Below are 20,594 nucleotides of genomic sequence, written 5' to 3'. Positions count from 1 at the left end.
AGACATCAACAATGCTAGGACGTACTATACTTCATTCATATACGTATAATTGGTCAAATTCGATCATTAATTTTAGTATTATACATAATTATGGATTTATTAGATGTATTCTAATTTGATCAGTTATAGTCCTTGTACTTATCAAGTTTTAAAAATATAATCTTGATCTAAATAATACATTGACATTATAATTAAACTGTAAGGATTTAAAGGTCATCAAATCTGAAAATTTGAATTAAATTTGTAATTTATAATTCAAATAATTTCTGAAATCACATTTTAGCCATTGCACTTTTATTTTTCTGTAATTTAATCTTAAAATTACCAAAAGATGTAACATAATCATCTATAACTACCAAAGACTTTATTGTATGTATAATATCCATCATATTTCTTTAAATAATTTTTGTTTGATTAGTCTGGGGTGATTACAATGTCTCAAAATACTCTCAACTATTTAACAATGAAAATTTAAACATTCTTACAAATAATGTGCTTACTCATTCAACTACTAAGATTGCGTAATTCGTGTTATTTCTTTAAATAATTTTATATAAACTATATTTTCGTAAAAAAAATCATTGACGACATACACGTAATCTAGGCAGGCCAATTAATTGCTAACCGGATGGGACGGAAAAGGAATAACCACCACTCACTCGGTCACATGGGGTTACCCCACTGTATTTATTCAGACGAGCTTGATGTACGGACAATCATACACCTTAAAAAATATTTGAAGTCTGTTCCATATATGTATGTCTCGAACAAAACAACAATAGTTTCATATACTATGGATTTTGTTGTAGGCGAAAGAAACAAATATTTTGTGCACATATTGAATTCACATCCAAATCAGTGTTAAAATATTTTAATTTAACCATTTATATATACTATCTTAGTATCTTTGGTCTCTAAGTTATTATAATTTAAATTGTAAATCGAATTCAATTCAATTAATATTAATTTTATTATAATATATAAGAAAACGTAGATAAATTTAATTTACAAATACTTAGATTGCATGTGATTTTTAGTTAGTTTGTCTAATTTTTTCCGTCAAAGTATGTCTTTAACATTTCATTTCATTTTTATGTAAATTTATTATTTCTGTTAAAAAAATTTAACATATCATTTCATTAAGAGACATAGATTAAAATCGAAATATTTGAGACTAATTTTACTTAACTAAAATTTACATAAATGTTTAAAATAATTGTTTTCTTTTCTTTTTCTTTCAGTTTTATAATTTTCATTTCTCTTTGTTTCCGTATCAAACAGAAAGAAGAAAGAAACAGTGAGAAATGAGATAATGAGATAATACGAACGTATGTTACATGTCATGTATTTATAGGATTTTTTTATAAATGTAACAAAAAATAAATATTAAAAATAAAAATATAATTTAAGAAATTATTTATTAATTAAGCTTATGGTTAATATGAACTAATTTATCAACTTTATTTGAAGGGACATTCAACAAGTGATAGCTACCATATGCATGTGTGAAGGAAATTGTTCCAACCAACCGAATATTTCATGAAACCAAGTTTTTTTTATAAAAAAAAAATGAACAAACTTCAATTAAAGGCTCAGTTTAATGCTTGTTGAACTATTTTGTTTACATTCAACTTTCCGTCTCTATTCTTCAACTGCTCCGTTATATTTTCTCTTAAATTTTATTTTCAAAAACAATTTAATTCCACACTTGAAATCAAGTGATTAATTGTAATGATAACAACAGCTATGACTTTACAATAACCTAGTATAATAATAAAAAGGAAATTAATCAATAATTCTATATTTGGGTAAACTATATGTTTAGCATCTCAACTATCATTTTTGTCCCGTTTTAGTCATTTAACCATTATTTTTTTTAAATCATACTTAACGTTATATTTTAGTTTCATTTTGGTCACCCGTATTTAAAAAAGTAACAAAACTAATGATGTGATATTTAAAAAATATAACGAAAATCTGATATTATCTTATGGCGACTCGTCAGCAGTGACCGAAATGAAATCAAAATGTAACGTTATATATGATTTTGAAATAAAAAATAGTTAGATGACTAAAATGGAATACAAATGATAGTTGGGGCACTAAATGTATAGTTTACCTTTCAATTTTTTTGGGTGATATTTGTGGGGTCTCTTTCAGACAGATATACGTTGATTCAGACAGGAGGGTAATCATGTTGTGGACCACAACAATTCCTCTTTCACTTACAATCATTTATGTTTTAACAGTTACCTTTTCAGTTTTCACCACCACCAATAATGTTTCTACGTTTTACTCTCCAGTTTTTACAGTCACTATGATTTGTTAGCCCCACCGGAAGAATCGCCGCCGTACATTAGCTCGTGAAGGTTAGGTGGCAAACACCCGTTCAGGTTTGTATATGTGATATGTTCACTTGATTATACATCAAATATAATATATATACGAATATGCTTCAAGTCACTGTTTACTGTTCATTTTGTTGGGTTTTTTTTCTAAGAGTTTCAGAGTCGTTGAATTATTAATTATCCGAACTTAAAAAAAACAGTAGCAGGTGGCAAAGTTTGTCTGCTTATATAGTCTTGCTTATTCTTCTTCCCTATGATGTTCATCAGAATTTTTTATTTCGGCTGTTTTGCCTTTATATCCGCCTCTTGAACAAACTCAAAAGCCAGTTTTTTTCCATAATTCTTCTCTGCCCTTTCTCTTATATAATCTTTCAAGTATATCCCTTTTCTTTCTCTTCCAATTATTTTATTTCTTTCAATCATATACTTAATTGCTTTGGGAATTGGCAGTATATATATATATTTAGGAAGTCTGTGATTTCTACTTTGTAGTGCCGTCATAGAATTTGCTTTGAAGCATGTACGTTTTTCGTACAAAAAGAGATTAAATATTGACTGCAAGTTGATGATTCTAGACCCTTGTAGCCCTTAGCTCAGCCTTTTTGAAATCAATTCAAGCTCCAATTTTTAATTTACTTTTCTGGGTAATTCTTGAGTTTCTTAAATCAGCAAAAGCTTTAGATTTCGATCTGTCTTCATTGATTTTGTCTCTCGTGTTGGTGATTAGTTTAAAAGTTCATGGCTTTGGGGGCGTAATGCATGCTCTTATCAGCTAAAAAGCTTTAATTGTTTTATATTTTTTTAAATACGGCCAAGAAAATTTGTGGTTTTGAGCTTGGGGAAAAAGATCCGGGGGGGCAATATTTTATGCACCGACTCATTTGTTTATTTCAATTTGCTAGTTGTTGGCTATTTTATTTTATTATCTAAGGTTGAATCAAATGTGTTGTTCGTTTCCCACTTATTTTTGCCGACTTTCCCTGACCTGCTGCCAGGGAATCTGCCATTGAAAGGAATTAAAGGAGATGTATCTGTATTTTTGAGGTTCTTTGCCAAAAACAAATCACTTGAGTTTAATAGTGGGTAGTTCACTACATTTGGTTGTTTTACTTTGCTGGGATTTTACCCTTTTTTTCTGGTTTTCATCATATGTTTTTCTGTATGTCTGATGGCATTTCAATGACAATTGCTTTTCTTCTTTGGATATCAGATTGAATTTCCACCAAGTTTTCAATTCGAATATTCACTTTTCAACGTTCTTTTTCATTCATGTTGGTGTGGGATTTATTATGTCTTGACATTTTTGACAGGAGCAGGCTTTCAAATCTTGCAAGAAGTGAGTGTAAGAGGAATGAATCAAACTAAAATTAAGCGTCGTGTGGGTAAATACGAGATGGGAAGGACTCTTGGGGAAGGGACATTTGCTAAAGTGAAGTTTGCAAGAAATTCTGAGACTGGGGAACCTGTGGCAATTAAGATCCTTGATAAAGAGAAGGTTCTCAAGCACAAGATGGCTGAACAGGTTTCTTTTGAACCCTTCTTTTTCCTCTGCTTGCTTCCTCATCTCTACTATGTTGCTTTTGCGATCTGCTAAGGAACTTTCATTGGCTGTGCTATAACCACGTTTTTAAGAAGGTAAAATCTATGTTTCATGTATTGTACTTGATTTCTTAGGTGTCCTCCTGCTTGCTTTTGCAGATCAAGAGAGAAATAGCAACAATGAAGTTGATAAAGCATCCTAATGTCGTCCGTTTATATGAGGTTTCTCTCTCTCTCTCTCTCTCTCTGCGTGTGTCTTCGTGTTGGCCAGTTGTGTTTGTGGTGGGGTGGGGTTGATTTATGCACCATCTACTCATTCTTCTTCTTCACCTTGGTTCCATTACAGGATTATGTTTTATGCAATAAAATCCATATTCCTCAATAATGGATTGGAGTTTTGGAATCATTTCCAAGAAAAACAAAGCCTCCCTTCTTCATTTTTATCTTTAGCTTTAACAGTAAAATCGGTGGCATCATGATATTTCAATATTGAGATATCAGGCTCTTTTCAATTTTGGCTTTTAGTAGCTTGCATATTTTCATCTCTGAACTGTGTGCACACGTATGCTCTCCCTTTACATGTGCTTCACATATGATTAAGATTAAAAAAAACATAAGAACTCATTTTTTTGTTATTGTTACATGGTTTTATCTTGCCTTCTGTTCTTATACTTTGAGGCTTCAAAGTATAGAATCCTCTTGAATCAGTTAATAATTGTTGGTCAACAACATTAATAAATCTAGAAAAGTATACTTTATAGTTTTCACTCATGCATCTTTAGAAAAATTAATAGATCTCTCGGTGTTTGTCTCAAATTATTTTGTACGCTTCTACTCAGGTGATGGGAAGCAAGACAAAGATATTCATTGTTTTGGAGTTCGTCACCGGGGGAGAGCTCTTCGACAAAATTGTGAGTTGCTGAATCTTGGACATTTGTTTTTTCTTATTTAACTACAAGTTCTGCATATTATGTTAGATTCTCATTTTTGCTCATGGTCTCTTTAATCCTAGAGCTCCACTATTATATTTCCTAGTTTCGGTATTGGTTATATATTTTACTTTGTTTAACAAGTACCTAACTTTACATCTTTGTCATTAACCATTTCTTAATTCTGAAGGTAAACAATGGACGGATGAGAGAAGATGAGGCACGGAGATATTTCCACCAACTCATCAATGCTGTTGATTATTGCCATAGCAGGGGAGTCTACCATAGGGATCTGAAGGTATTTTAACTCGGCATTGTTTAAGGACAATATGTTTATACGTGATATATATATGTCTCCATGCATGCATATTATGCTGTCAGGAAATGATGCTCACTTATACGTTCTCTTCATTTTCTTGCAGCCTGAAAATTTGCTGTTGGATGCTTATGGTAACCTCAAAATTTCAGACTTCGGATTGAGTGCACTATCTAAGCAAGTCAGGGTAATTACGACATCTTTTTCCTTCTACACGATATGCGATGATTAAACTTTGATATCTGAAATCTCGAGCTTCCTTAGTCTTTAACTTTTTTGTCTACTTATTTAAACATTCATTTAAGTTTTTAAATCTCCCAAGTCCTGATGTAACTGATTCTGTAAATGTGTAAGACCAATTCTGTCTCTGTTTGTCTTTGATGGCTTTAGAACATTCCAAAATATGTCTAACCCAAAGTTGAATTTATAGGATGATGGTCTCCTTCACACTACATGTGGAACACCGAATTACGTTGCTCCTGAGGTGCGGACAATCATTTAAGCACACTAATTTTCTTTTCACCATTTGTTTAACCCCTTATAAACCGCAGCTATTAACAATATTTTTCTCTTCTAAACATAGGTCCTCGATGATGGAGGCTATGATGGGGCAACTGCTGACTTGTGGTCGTGCGGAGTGATACTCTTTGTGTTGCTTGCAGGTTACTTACCTTTTGATGATTCTAATCTTATGAACCTGTACAAAAAGGTGTGCATTTCTTTATTGCATGTTGCATTTATCCATTGTTATTTGTGTTGCCTGTTTTGCACTCTGATTTTCGGGATGTACAGATTTCAGCAGCAGAATTCACTTGCCCCCCTTGGCTATCTTTTAGTGCAATGAAGTTGATAACTCGAATCCTGGATCCAAACCCGATGACTGTAAGTTATTATGCATGAATGTTTTTCAGGCTTCGCTACCAAGTTAAAATAAAGCTATACTCATGATAGAAAAGAAATGTTCTACACAAAAGTTGCCTAGTTAAATTCTTGCTGAATGTATAATAATTCTGCTAAATACGGATTTTCCTGAACATTGTTCCTTATGACATAACTATGAGGTTTGAAAATCTATGTTTTTTTTCTTTGGTCTTTTGCCCCTCCATCTTCGATACTATAGTCTAACATGTTTCCTTTGTTAGTGGACATAACCGTGGGAGATGGAGTCCGAGAAATCTGCAGAATGGATATTAAAAATGTATAATCCTATCTGCTCTTTCTCTTTTTGCTCTTTCCCCCTCTGAAAGGTTTCTAATTCTTGGCCTGCATATAATTTATAAGGAGAGATAACTACACTATACCTCTTTGATGTTCTTCTATATCGATCATCTATTCCGAATTTTGAAGTTGGTGTCTTACTGTTTATCACTGTATGACATTGTCAATTACAAGTATTTACAAGAAAACAACTAGTTTCTTTAATTATGACAATGGACAAATAAATAACAAAGCCTTTCCGGCAGGAGGGTTCGGCTTTAAGGTTCATCTCTGCTTGCATGTAATCATGCTTCATGCATATATATTGTTGGCCTTTAATTTTAGGAAATCATCTCCTTCACAAACTTTTGTTTTGATTTTCTGTAATCATTTCCGCTTGGTGTGATGTTATTGCAGCGCATTACGGTTCCTGAAATTTTGAAGGATGAATGGTTTAAAAGGGATTACAAGCCTCCTGTGTTCGAGGAGAAAGACGATACGAATTTAGATGATGTTGAAGCTGCTTTTAAGGATTACGAAGTAAGTTGATGTGGTCTTTCTCTTAAGTTATGGCACAATTGACATCTAATACTGTAGAAGGGGCTGTTATATTTGGTGCTTCTTTAAGTTTGTCTTAATAAATTCGGCGTGTTGGTTATGTAACAGGAGCACCATGTGACGGAAAGGAGAGAAGAACAACCAACAGCCATGAACGCGTTCGAGTTAATTTCTATGTCGAAAGGGTTAAACCTCGGGAATCTGTTTGATGCAGAAGAGGTTTGTATCCATGTCAAAAGAGTTAACCTTGATTTAGATGTTTATAAAGTTGTTTTATGAAAGTATCAAGTGTTTCTAATATCGGGTCAATAGGTTTTTCGAGGTTTCCTATGATGTACTAAAATGAGATAGGTTATCGAAAAATCACAACGAAATCGGAAAATCGAGTTTTGCATTAAAAGTAACCGGTGGTGGTTCTGTTTTCTGCAGGGATTTAAGAAAGAAACAAGGTTTACATCTAAATGTCCTGCTAATGAGATTATCCATAAAATCGAAGAAGCTGCAAAGCCTCTGGGATTTGATGTCCACAAGAAAAACTACAAGGTGAACAAATCTTACGCACGATATAATGAAGGCATTTATCAGAATTTATATATATATTTTTGTAATTACTTATTTTGTATTGTTCCATGTAGATGAGACTAGAGAATCTGAAAGCGGGACGGAAAGGGAACCTTAACGTCGCCACCGAGGTAACTTAGAGTTAAAGCAACATCTCATTTAAAGCTTGGCTTGTATTTTCTACTGATCGATCTGTTTATTTGGTCAATCAGATATTTCAAGTGGCACCTTGTTTACACATGGTTGAGGTTCGAAAAGCAAAGGGGGACACATTGGAGTTCAACAAGGTACCCTGTCGTTCTTTCCATTACAGTTTCTGAATATACCATATCATGTCTTCCGATTTGGACAAACTACCAATGAGAGTTATGTAATGGCATACCGTTGGTTCCTGTTATAATTTTTCGATTAGTCCTTAGATCGTCTCTATGATATTATCCAAGTTGAAGCGTTCTCGAGCACATATGCTCTTTCGTGTTTCTAAATTCGCTCGGTCATCACCGAGATTACATTTTCCGGCGATTAAAGGTTCGAGTTTTTCGTTTTTGTCTCTCTGCAGTTCTACAAAAGCCTCTCAACCTGTCTGGAAGATGTGTTGTGTGGAAAAGTGAAGAGGACATGAAAGAAGTGAAATGAACATGGGAGTCCAAGTTTAACTGTATTTGATGTGTTTTTATTTCATGCTTTGTTTTGAATGTTCCTGTTTTGGTCCAATATCTTCATTCTTTTGTAGGAGGATTAAACAATAAACCGCTATGGTTTCTCCAATTGTTTTCCATGCTCGGAAAGCGTTGATAATTTTCATGGAATGCAGTGCCTTGGTTTACCCTTTAACACGTTAAATTATGATTTTTATTTTATAATACAGATATAATTTAATTGACACCATATGATTCATACAACATTAAGAGAATCGTGACTGTAAAAAAGGGGAAAATAGAAATTTGAGGAGTTGTGGATGATTCTAAAAAAATTATTAAGAGCTAAAATTATATATGATATAAATTATTGTATTGTATTTCATCTTACAAAAACCAAATATACCAATCCTAAACGCTCATATCGCTACTAAAATCGTATAAGGGATAAAAGAAGAAAATAAAAAAAAAAAAAACATCAAAATTTCAAGAATATGCAAACAATTTGTAACAACATTAAGAACCCATTGAATTTGCCGCCAAAAGAAATCGATCCAGAACCAGAAGCTTCATCCTTATCACTGTCCTCTTCAATGGGGTGATTGAAGTTCGCGGGCACGATGGTTTCAGGGGCGGAATCATCGCTCCCAAAATCTGGACTGTTGGGTGCCGGAGCATCATCCGGCGGATCTTGTAAGCTCTTGGGCAACCCTTGGCCGTGGGTCACGTTTACCTTGAAGCGCTGACCATTGTTACATTGCTCGCCGTCGTAATCACCGGAGAAGAAATAGGTCATCCCTTCTTTCAGTAGAGGGACCGCTACTGAGATGGGATGAGGCGCCGTGGACGACGGATCCGCCGCCGACCATTGGATCGTGTCGTTTTGAAGAGCGTCATTGTAATCGCAGAGCTTGTACGTGGTTAAATTGTATGTTTGGATTATTGAATGGTTGTTATCCGTATTGAAGACTGTTAAATGAAAACAAAACTTGTCAGGTTCACACTGTTCTATATACCCAAATATTGCATTAAAAGAATCAAACTCGATTAATATGTTCTTATTATTGTAAGAAAATTTTAAATTATGATTCTATTTTGAATTAAATTTTAAAGATTTTAAGAAAATCTTAAAAAGCAAGTATGTTTTAATTAATAGAATTAGCATCATCTTAACAAAAAATAAATAAAAAAAAAACTGATATTAATATTGTTTTTCAACAATTTCAGGAAAAAAAAGTAACTCTTAATAAGTATTGAATTTACAATTTATGAAAGAAAAAAATGTGTCAATTGAGAATTTTTAACCATCTACTTAAAAAATCATTGACAATGATACTGATGTTTTAAAAACTAGTAAATGTATTAAATTTTATACCTTTCGAGTTCCTTTTTTAATAATTTAAAAATGTATTAAATTTTAACCAACAGAAATCAACATATTAAAGATATGATTAAAATAAAATAATATGTATATTAAAAATAATTTAAAATAAAATTATAATTTAAAAATAAACATAAAATATTATAAATTTAAAGATTAATTTAGAATAAAAGACATGAAGTCAAGTAGTTTGAGAATCTAATGCCCTTTCAGTATGTCAGTGAGCAAACATATTCTAACACCAGAATTTGCAAAGTGCACATGGGAGACTTTCTTGCAATGCAATCTATCATTTTTCTTTTTACACTTCCAATTATTGAATTCTCTTAAAACCATGGGAGATGGGGAAGAAAACAGCTGTCAGTCTGTATTTGATAACTAAATTCATTTTTCTAAAAAAAATATATATAATTTTTGTATATATAAAAACATCATTTTTCATATCTGTATTTTCTATCTTTTAAAAAAATCTAAAAGCATGACTGTTGAAAAATTAAGAAAATGAAATCTATAGTGGAGATGAGGCATGTAGGTATGAGTGTTACACCTTTTACAAAAGGAAAATCTGTAGTTTGCAGCTAAACTAAAAAAAAAAATCCCAGATGTTCGTGCTAATTCATATTGTTAAGAACGGCATAACAGATGAATCCCTCCACTTTTCAAAACATTTCCTTATTTGGGTTGTAATGATTTTGTTCTATTGACGGATATATACTAAAAATCCATAGATTTGCATCATATGATCCAAAGAGGAAATATATAAAAAGGACTTACTAAGGAAATCTCCCAAGCTGAAGTTCTTGGAATCGGCCCATTTCTGGTAATCGACATCAGGCTTTTCAAGGGCGTCGAACCAGCCAAGGGAACCACCGACCGTGTAGTTCTTGTACGCAGTGGCGGATCCCGAAAAGGATAGAACCAGAAGACAAGAAACAATGGCGAAGAATTGCAGAACTGAAGTTGTGTAATAACCAGAGCTCGGTCCCATGTTTCTTGGTTTTCAGTGATGGTTTTTGTGGACTACAGAGGAACTCTTGGACTTTAAAAGCTGTGGAATAAGTTAAAGTTGTGGTTTATATATGGGGCCTTGCCTTTTGCATGGAATTACTATAATGGCTTCTCTTATCGTTTATCTTTTTTTGATGGCCCCAGTTCATTAAATTGTCAGATTCAACTTCTTTTTTCTTTTAACAGCCGAGTGAATGATAAGAAACGAATAATACTGATCAAGCTGTTAATTTTTGAATTATCAGTTCTGTAATAATTTCTTCTTGCACTTATTTTATGTAAAAAAAACTAGACTTTTTTTTTGAAAACAATACGTGGAACACAAATTCATATAAAATTAATTGTGATTTCAAATTCAGAAGCATGGAAAGAGCTTAAGATTTTAAGGGCATTTTCTTTCCTAATTTAATCATTCTCAAATGAACAACAGATTATATATATAGAAATACTGCCACGAAGAAGGTTACTTTCATTCATGGAGATGGGATTTGAGGGGCGACCTATAAATGCTAATACATGAGCATATGGACATTGAAAGGTGCAGATATGCCATTAAACTACTATTACTGCATTACTTTTATTTTACATGTGCAGACTTGAATTATTAAGTCTGTTACGTGTTACTTCCCCGGGGGGGGTTTAACTTACTGAAGTTATAATTATTATAAAAGAGTGGTTTAGATTAAATTTAATCATGACATAGTTTTAAGAGTAGAGTTTGAAATTTAATTGAATAAATTATTTGTTTAAGTGGGAGGGTAACTTAAAATTAATAGAAATAAATCTGAAAGATATTGTGAATGTATTTGTCTTACACAGTAGTTAAAAAGTCATCTAAAATGAGTTGTTGAAAGGAATAACAACCAAATTGATTGGGTTGGCAGCTGGGAATAATTAAACCACCAGTCCACCTCCACACACACACACACAGAAACTATTCACCCTAACACAATTGATTTCACCAAAACATTTCTTTATTTTCTCTCAAAGTTTATTGGGATTTAGTTCCCTATTAATAATAATAATAATAATAATGAAAGTATTGATTCAAGTAATAATAATAAATGTCTGATCAGACTTTAGTTTTTTATGTTGGCTTTTATTTTGAAGTTAAAAAAATACTTTTGTGTTTTTAATATAGTTTACAATTGAAAATTATATAAAGTATTTTAAATTCTTTAAAACCGGTTCGGTCTGTTTTCCATAAGATCTTATTGGGTTAACCCTTTGATAAATCTTGTTTATAAAATGACAGCTGAACAGGGAGATTTGAAACAAAGATTTTAAGCTTGAGTTGTAGCATTGGTAGTTTTTGTTTTTAAAAGGAAATGTTTAATATTATGTTTTTAAAATATTAATTTTAAAATAAAAACCATCAATCAAATAATAACACAACACAAAAGTAAATTTATTTATAGATTATTATTATTAATCAATTATTAATGTTTAATATAAATTTTTAAGAAAAAATTGGACAGCTGGACATCACGTGAAAGTGAATTTAGTGTCGGTGGTGGCATATTCGAATCTGTGCATGTTTCGATGTTTATGCCTTTACCACCTAATCGTTCATTTCATGTTCTTATTTCCAGGGATTGCCACGTTCATCCCTGCTCCAAACAGGTGGATGTCATAATTTATAAAATGATTCGAATTCCAAGAATTTCAAAAATCCTTATAAATTCTCAAGCAATACTTTGAAAAAGTGTGATTAAAATTTTAAATATAATATGTACATAATGACATAATTATATTATTTAAGATATATGGAATTTAATTAAAAAACATATAACGTGATCAAAATAACAAGCCACATATGAGCGCGACTTTTTTTAATCATTTAAATTATATTCTTTCTCTTACGTAAGTATAAGATTTTTTTTCGATTAATATAAATATTTAACGTTATTAATATTATCGTTTTAAGTGTTTCAGACTAAAACCACCTTTAAAGAATTCATTAGATAACATGTATTGCAAACATATTATTTTAAATACATTTAAAATGATAATAATCTCACTCTTCGTCCCTTCCCTTCCCTACCCCACCTCCACCCTTCGTTCCCTTTCCCTCCCTCCCCAAAACCTCAATCATTTCGTTTTTCAATCGGTTAAAACAACAAATAAAACACATGGGTGGCCGACGATTAAGACCAACAACGGCAGCAGACGATTATTAGAGATTAAAAATTTAAGATTTTAAATATTAGAGATTTTAATTTAAGAATTTAAGAATTTTGAAATTTGAGATGATAAATGGTCAACCAATAGGTGATTGACGATGGATGAATGGCTGTTCGATGATGGATAAATGGTTGGAGATTACCGACAACTATGGTAAAGAAATTAAAATAATATATTTTAAGAATTTAAGATTTTTTTTAGATTTTAAAATTTTTAAGGTTTTCTAAATAATAATTTTATGTATTTTTTAAATAAAAATTTCAAAAAATATTAATGCGACACATACAATTTAACATATTTTTTAACGATTGTGATAGACTATAACTTAAAACAATAACACTTGTAACGTTAGATACCTATATTAACTAAAGAAAAATTTTAAACACCTAAATAGAACAATAGAATAATTTAAATATTTTTTTATATTAAACCTGTATTTTCATGATTAGACTTTAAGTTTATGCAACATTATCTCTTTTGTCTCAGTAACTATCTCTAACTGTATTTGGATAATAATCACCGGTAAATATTTATAATGATTATAAAGAAAAAACATTGGATCAAGAGTATCCGGATCCGTGGCGCAATGGTAGCGCGTCTGACTCCAGATCAGAAGGTTGCGTGTTCGATTCACGTCGGGTTCAATACCCTAATTACCGGATATTTCTTTTTTTTTTCTTTCAAAATACCAAGTCTGGACTGCATCTATTTTGGGCTAACCCAAAAGAGCAATTCGAAGTTGCTAAGACCCAAGTTTTATTTCTAAATTTCACACCAGTTTAGAATTACATTTCCAAACATATATTTCAACATTTTTGTACCAATGAGGCAACGTTTAGTGGAAGTCCACCGCCACATGCAATCAACCTCACCGCCGTAATTCCACACCTGCAATCCCCTTCAACTGAGCTTTAACTCTCCGCTTCCCATCCTCCACTCTTGAAAGCTCAAAACACTTTTCGTTTTCGACAGTTCAATACACTATCAGTTTTGTTACAAGTCTTGGATCCTAGATATTTTGACATCCAACGAAAATCCGCCATTGCCACCCCACACGGAGCTTTTTCTAGAGTTGTACAAAGAGAGAGAGATCTATGAATTCAGCAGATCATTTCCCAAAATTCTAACCCCGAAAGATTATGGGCCGTCCAAAGAAACACTTCGTACCTTTCCTCCTCCTCCTCTTAGCCTTCTGCATCCTCCTCCTCCTTTACTCTGCTCACCCAAATTCCATCTGTACCCAAACACTTCCTCTAAATCCCCACTCTATTTCCACCACCAGCGCCGTCTATGCCACCCCAACCTTCTCCCTCACTATCAAAGTCCTCACTCTTAACCGCCTCAACTCCCTCAGCCGCTGCCTCACCTCCCTATCGAGAGCCCACTACGATCCCGACCTCCCGGTCCACCTCCACATCTTCATCGATCATTTCCCAAACCAATCCAAATCTGATATCGATCTCAAACTTCAGGAGTCGCTTGGAATTCTGCGGTTTGTTGATGGGTTTGAGTGGAAATGGGGCAAAAGATAGTGCATTACAGAACCGCCAATGGGGGTCTTCAGGCACAATGGTTAGAAGCCTGGTGGCCTACATCGGATGATGAGTTCGCCTTTGTTGTGGAAGATGATTTGGAGCTTTCTCCTCTATATTTTAAGTATTTGAAAGCTTTGATCTTGAATTATTATTACAATTCTTCCAATTTTAGTCCTTCCGTTTATGGAGCTTCCCTTCAGCGCCCAAGGTTTGTTCCAGGTACCATTTATTTCCTTTTAGGTTTCGTTCTCTTCTTTTATAGTTTAGGTGAACTTTTTCCTTTTTTGCATAATTGGAAATGAATATTTGTTATCGTTTGATGAACAATTTTGAAGTTCACATATATCTGAATTATATTAATCAATGCAGTGATGATTGGGTTTATGTTAAAATTGAAGAAGATAAATCCGACATACTAACTGAAGCTTTGTCATAAGTGTGGCTTCAGTTATGAAAATTTTCATTTGAATTTTGGGCATCTGATTTTATATAAAAGCGTTATTATTAAAATAGTATTATGTAATCCTCTCAGGTCAAAATACACCATTTTATTTCTATTGAGTAATCATACCGTAAATTGATTATGAAAACAACATTTGATTGAGTTATTCCTTATAAGAAGAAATTGTTTATGAAAACAACATTGTTCTCAAATAGAAGCACACATCCCATTCTAACCATCAGAATTGTATTGACCCAACCACCACTAAGCATGATCCATTTCTTCCTTTTCTTTATGAGTTTTCAGTGTTCCTTTATTACTTGTTTGCATCTCCAGGTAACATGGAAACAAGATGCTACTGGAGAGCACCTCAGGACTTTTCTTTTACCAACTGGTAGGCACTTGGGGCCAGCTTCTCTTTCCAAAGCCTTGGAAAGAGTTTAGGTTGTGGTACGATGATCACAAGGCGAAAGACAACAAGCCATTTCTTGATGGGATGGTAAATTTATGTTGTTTAGCTCTTTTCTTCACCTGCCATTGCTCATATATTTGGTGTGTATTTTCAATTTAATAAAATCCAGAAACTATATACAGGTTACCACAGGTTGGTACAAAAAGATGGGAGAAAGAATATGGACTCCTTGGTTCATTAAATTTATTCATTCTCGTGGCTATTTTAATATATACACAAAGTTTCCAGATAAGAAATCACTTAGCGTCTCCCACAGGGATGTTGGTGTCAACTATGGAAAAACAGCAGGGCCAGATTCTCAACTATTGGATGCAAATTCTTTTGATTCCCATTTTCCGGAAATGAAATCTTGGAGGTCTATGAAGTGGTATGATTTATGTTTCAGGGAAGTAGTTCCGGGAAGAATTGTTAGGTACTTAAATGACCTGGGGTCTATTCTTCCCTCTGTGCAGACAAAGGGAACTGTTTTACTTGTCAGCCTATTTGGAGTGCCGGACACAGTTACTAGAAACCTTCTTTGCCACTTTGAGAGCCTAAATATTTGGAATTACATTTTCATCGGTCCTGGAACAGAATTTCTGTTTGATCTTGCTCGAAGGGGATATCCTGTGGTCGATGCAGACCGAGTACTCAACAATATAAGATCATCTGAATCAGGGAGAATTGAAGAGTCAAATGATAGGTTTATGAAAGAGATTCTATTGAAGGCTCATGTTGTCAAAACAAGTTTAGAATTCAGTTATAATACTTGGGTATTGGATGGAAACATGGTTTTTGCCGATGATATATTTCATGAGTCTGTTGACCCGGCAGACAGCTTTTACGCAGGAGAGAGCCTGGACCTTTTCTTTGTCAAGAACTCACCTTCTGTTCACAAAATTTGGACTGATGCTTTTCTGCATGATATTGCAGTTATGGTGGATAAAGATTCACTACCTAGAGGTAGCAGAAATTTTGCATCTGTAATGACGAAACAGATGGAACAAAAGGGAATTAGATATAAGCGATTTGAGGAGAAAAGCCTCGGCATGGAAATCGGTAACGAAAATCTCAATCAAACCTTGAAGACGAACAAAAAGGTGGTTTACTGGGTTAAAGAGTTAGATTTGGATTCCATTCAGAAGCAGCTTCAGGAAATGAGTTTGTGGGTCATAGATAATGACTCGTCCTGCAGAGCTGTTGTTTGTCACAAGTGATTAACAGTTACAGAATGTTCGGAGGCATTGAAAGCAATCAGTAGTTCAAGAACGGCAACACTTTTGATGTATGTGCTAGGAATGAATATGATGATGCTAAATGAGTTTTTTCAGAAATTATGTCTGAGCTAAAGGAGGTGGTCAGATTGAACGCATAAATCTCACTAGATTGGAATATGCATTGATTTTTTGAACCGAGAAACCGGGGCCAAGGCTGTCGGAATCTATTTGTGAGTTCCCTGGATGCTTTAAAGGCAACTGGTTAAATCTGTTTTAAATAAAATAAAAATTTTAATTTCTATTTTATATGAAGAAATGTAAATATAAGTGTTACTGAATTCATCATGTTTTTTGTCCTTCGGTTTTACTACTTCATTTCCTAGCCCCATATAATTAGCAAGTAATCATATTATTGATGTACGTACTTATTATCTTGGAAACTACATCCATCCATCAATTGCAACTTTATAAGAATAACACCAATGATTAGCTCGTCTAAGAGAAGACGTACTAGAATCCTTTTTCTAAGCTGCAAAATGAATAAAATATTGATTTTTAAAGAATTCGGAAGTTATAGGAAACATTGATGCAAGCAGGGTGAGTCAACTTGTAAACTTTGATTTGTAGACAAAATTATGTGCTAAATGTAACTGCAAGCATGCTTGAAAGCTTAGTTAAACCATATATAGCAACTTGTTTTTTCTACCTTCTCTTCTTCCTTTTGGTTTTCCCCTCGCTTTAAAACATCGATAGTTGCAAACTAAAGGCAGAAAGGAGCTCCTTCACCTTCAGCACCAGAGAATGCTGAACAGGGTCGAACCTGGTCCATGATCAGGCTTGGCTGACGGCAAACACGATTATTCGGTAACCGACACTTGATCAAACCATCTCTGCCCCCGATGGGTGCCATTAACTGCTGAAACAACATTTATTCAATGAATAGGGCTGAAGGATAGTGGGATGCTGACCTATCCCCTCTCTTCCATCACCGTCTCCCTGAGAAATACGCAAAAGAATAATGGTGTGATACCTAATAACGCCCATAAGACACACAACAGTAATGAGACCTAAAAATCCCTTGACAAGCAGAGCTGCTGAATAATCTCAAGAGATGAACTGCCAAACTGAATCAAAATGGTCATAACAAAATTTGAACTGTATCAAGCTAGCCATAGAGATGGATCCAATCTCTCCATTCTGTCTCCAGTCACAAAAGCATGAACCTGGTCCTGGATATGAACCCAACTGCACCCAGGTTTCTTACTTGCTCCCCTTGATTTCATCAGTTCCTTAACCCTATTTGCCTCATCCCATTTCCCTGCTTCAGCATACATGTTTGAAAGAACAGTATAATATCCAGCATGCTGGGGCTTTAATTTGAACAAATTCTCAGCAGCCCAACAGCTCAACATTTTCGAAAATTCGGCATGCTCCAAGTAAAGCACCCCAAATATTAGGATCCGGGGTAATCTGCAAGCTTTTAATAAGTTCTTTAGCCTCTTCCAGTAGTCCAGCCCTGCCAAGAAGATCGACCATACAAGCGTAATGCATTTCTGTTGGCTTAATTTTCTGAGCCTTCATTGCTTCACAAAGTATTTCCTCCCTTTATCAAGTAGTCCTTCATGGCTACAAGCCGATAGTATTGCAATGTATGAAACCGAATCATACTCGATACCATCTTCCTTCATTGCTTCAAAAAGACTGATGGCAGGGTTTATTTCACCTAGCATTCCATAACCTAATACCATAGATTCCATGAGGCAACGTCCTTGTGCTTAATCTGGTCAAAGAGCTTCCTAGCTGTGTCAACTTCTCCATATCGACAATAGAAGTCCAATAGGGAATTAGAGACAAAGAGATGAGTGTGAAAATGACTCCTCGCCACTAGTCCATGTATTTCTTTGCCTTGCTTGAGTGCGGCTTGGTTTGAACAAGCTGATATAACACCCATGAATGAAACTACATCATGTTTCATACCAATGAGCCCCATTTCTGAGAACAAACTTACGGATTTTGGCCATTCACTAGTTTGAGAATAGCCTACGATCAAAATATTGTAAGAGACTTCATCCTTAATTGAGGTGCTAAAGACATTTTGAGCAAGATTTAGGTGTCCACAATTTGCATACATGTCTGTCAGGGCATTGGAAACAAACAGATCGTAGTTGGATCCTAGACGAATCGTTCTACCTTGAATTTCTTTTCCATTTCGAAGAAATCCTACCCGTCCACAAGCTGGAAGAACATTTGTTAAGGTGATGGAATCTGGAACCTCACCTTGAGCTTGCATTTTTCTTAGCAGTTCTATAGCCGCTGATTCAAGCCTATTCTGGACAAAATTGGCAACCATAGCATTCCACGAAACAACATTTCTCAAATTCATTTGGTGAAACACATTTGAAGCTGCACTAGGATGACCTGCTTTTGCATACATATCGATCAATGTATTCGAGATAAAAGCATCATGTTCAATACGAAATCTCAAACTAAAACCATGAATCTCCTTCGCTAAATTGAAAATTTCTAACTCAACCAACACTGCTATCATACTTGAAATAGTGATGGAATCAGGTGTCAGCCCAACCTCCATCATCAACCTGAACATATCCAACGCATCCCTATTAAGCCCCATGTGAGCTAGACTAGTAATTATTGCATTCCAAGAAACCCCATTTTTATCCACCATTTCATAAAAAACTCGTTTTGAATCATCTGAACTGAGACATTTCCCATATGCATCAATCAATGCATTCCCAATGGTCACTTCAAAATTTAATCCAACTTTAACAGCACTCCCTTGAATCTGTGCCACCAACCTTATATTTCCAACCCTTCCACAAACGGGCAACAAAGTGACAAAAGTAACCATGTTGGGCTTCATTTCAGAACTAAAATTCATTACGGAGAAAAAAATAAGGGCCTCCAAGTAAAACCCATTAACCGAAAAAACCCCAAGAACTGTATTCCACGATACAACATCTCTCTCACGCATTTCTTCAAACATTTTCCTCGCTTCCCTCAAATCCCCGCAGTTGCCGTAAAAAGACAAGAGGGTATTGCCTAATAAAACATTCGAACCAAACCCAGTTTTAATAACAGTCCCATGAATCTCCAAACCTTTTTGAAAACAAAAGCCATCGGCACAGGCCTTGAGAACGAAAGGGAAAGTATGAGCATCGGGTTTTATTCTGGTTCGAAGCATTGAATTGTAAATATGGAACTGAAATCCGTCATGATTAACTCTAGCGATGGATAAAGCACGGATGAAGATGTTCCATAAGAAAGGTGTTCGAGAATAGGGAAGAGCTTGTTGGAACAGAAGGTGACAAGTTGAAGGGGGAATTAAAAGAGGCATAGCGATAGCGGAGAATAAGGTTGTAAATGAGACGAGACAGATCGTTATTTGCGACTCAAGTTAACGAGTTGAAACGAGCTATTTGATATTTGACTAGAAAAGTATTAAAATTTTATTTTTTAAAAAATAAATTATTAATAATATTAATATTTATGTATTGATTTTTTTTTTAAAAATATATAGTAAGATTTCATGTATTTAAGATTTGAGTTTGAGAGTTGAGTTTAAGAATTTTTTTTCTTCATTTTGAGCATTTTCGATCTGCTCAAGAGTTTTAGTTCAGGATTTTGAGTTCGAGTCGAATTTGAAAATTTTAAAATCGCGAGTTTTTGAATCGAACTTCATTTCAGAATTTTCGAATCGAGTCGAGCTCAACACTACTCGAATTCGACTCGACACGTTTACACTCCTAGCGGAGAATGAGAGAGGCAGAGAGGGAAATGTCGGTGGGGAGGAGGCCATGGAGAATGGCGAAGGCGTGAGTTTGCTTGGTTTGGAGAAAAGATCTGGCTTTGGAGCAGAGGGAAAGCAGAGTTTTGGTTAGAGTATTGTAATTACACATGGCTTTACGTGCATGTTGATGTTGTGATCATGTTTTCAGAATCAGATTGGTTAGCGAATCGGTTATACTATCGATTTACTGGTTCAATCGATCAAATCTGTTCGATCGGTCAAAAGAACCGGACGACGTCATAATTATTTAAAAAATTAAATAAAAATATCAAAAATATTTAATAAAAAATAATTTTTTATATCACAAGTCATATTAAAATCAAGTCATAACATATATAAGTTAAAAACCATAAAATCAAGTGAAACAAAATGATTCAAATTAACTACAACATAATATTTAAGATAAAACATATTAAATAATAAATATAATTATATAACTATAATTAAAAAATAAATTTGAGGTTAAAAAAAGCATAACAAAA

At 34.0% G+C, this 20,594-nt stretch overlaps 1 protein-coding gene, 1 non-coding gene and 3 pseudogenes across 2 annotated transcripts; 3 read left to right on the top strand and 2 right to left on the bottom strand.

Moving 5' to 3' along the window:
- Window positions 1–3,666: 3,666 nt before the first annotated feature.
- LOC120211451 lies at window positions 3,667–8,257 on the top strand (annotated as a pseudogene).
- Window positions 8,258–8,407: 150 nt separating this feature from the next.
- On the bottom strand, window positions 8,408–10,516 carry LOC120211442 (blue copper protein 1b-like). The gene is made up of 2 exons (XM_039209975.1): window positions 10,242–10,516; window positions 8,408–9,055 (listed from the first exon to the last, which is right to left on the bottom strand). Exons 1-2 carry the CDS (start codon window positions 10,453–10,455, stop codon window positions 8,565–8,567), a joined length of 705 nt encoding a protein of 234 aa, XP_039065906.1. The 5' UTR covers window positions 10,456–10,516; the 3' UTR covers window positions 8,408–8,564.
- Window positions 10,517–13,231: 2,715 nt separating this feature from the next.
- TRNAW-CCA lies at window positions 13,232–13,303 on the top strand. The gene has a single exon. It is a non-coding gene; the product is annotated as a tRNA-Trp (tRNA).
- A 220-nt stretch (window positions 13,304–13,523) lies between these two features.
- Window positions 13,524–16,610, top strand: LOC120211431 (annotated as a pseudogene).
- A 630-nt stretch (window positions 16,611–17,240) lies between these two features.
- LOC120211422 lies at window positions 17,241–20,240 on the bottom strand (annotated as a pseudogene).
- Between the last annotated feature and the right edge of the window lie 354 nt (window positions 20,241–20,594).

This window comes from Hibiscus syriacus, unplaced genomic scaffold, assembly GCF_006381635.1.
Source record: "Hibiscus syriacus cultivar Baekdansim isolate YM2019G1 unplaced genomic scaffold, ASM638163v2 tig00000715_pilon, whole genome shotgun sequence".
NCBI classification, from domain to species: domain Eukaryota; kingdom Viridiplantae; phylum Streptophyta; class Magnoliopsida; order Malvales; family Malvaceae; genus Hibiscus; species Hibiscus syriacus.
Note: the sequence above shows the minus strand (reverse complement) of the source record. Positions and strands in the feature narration are given on the sequence as shown.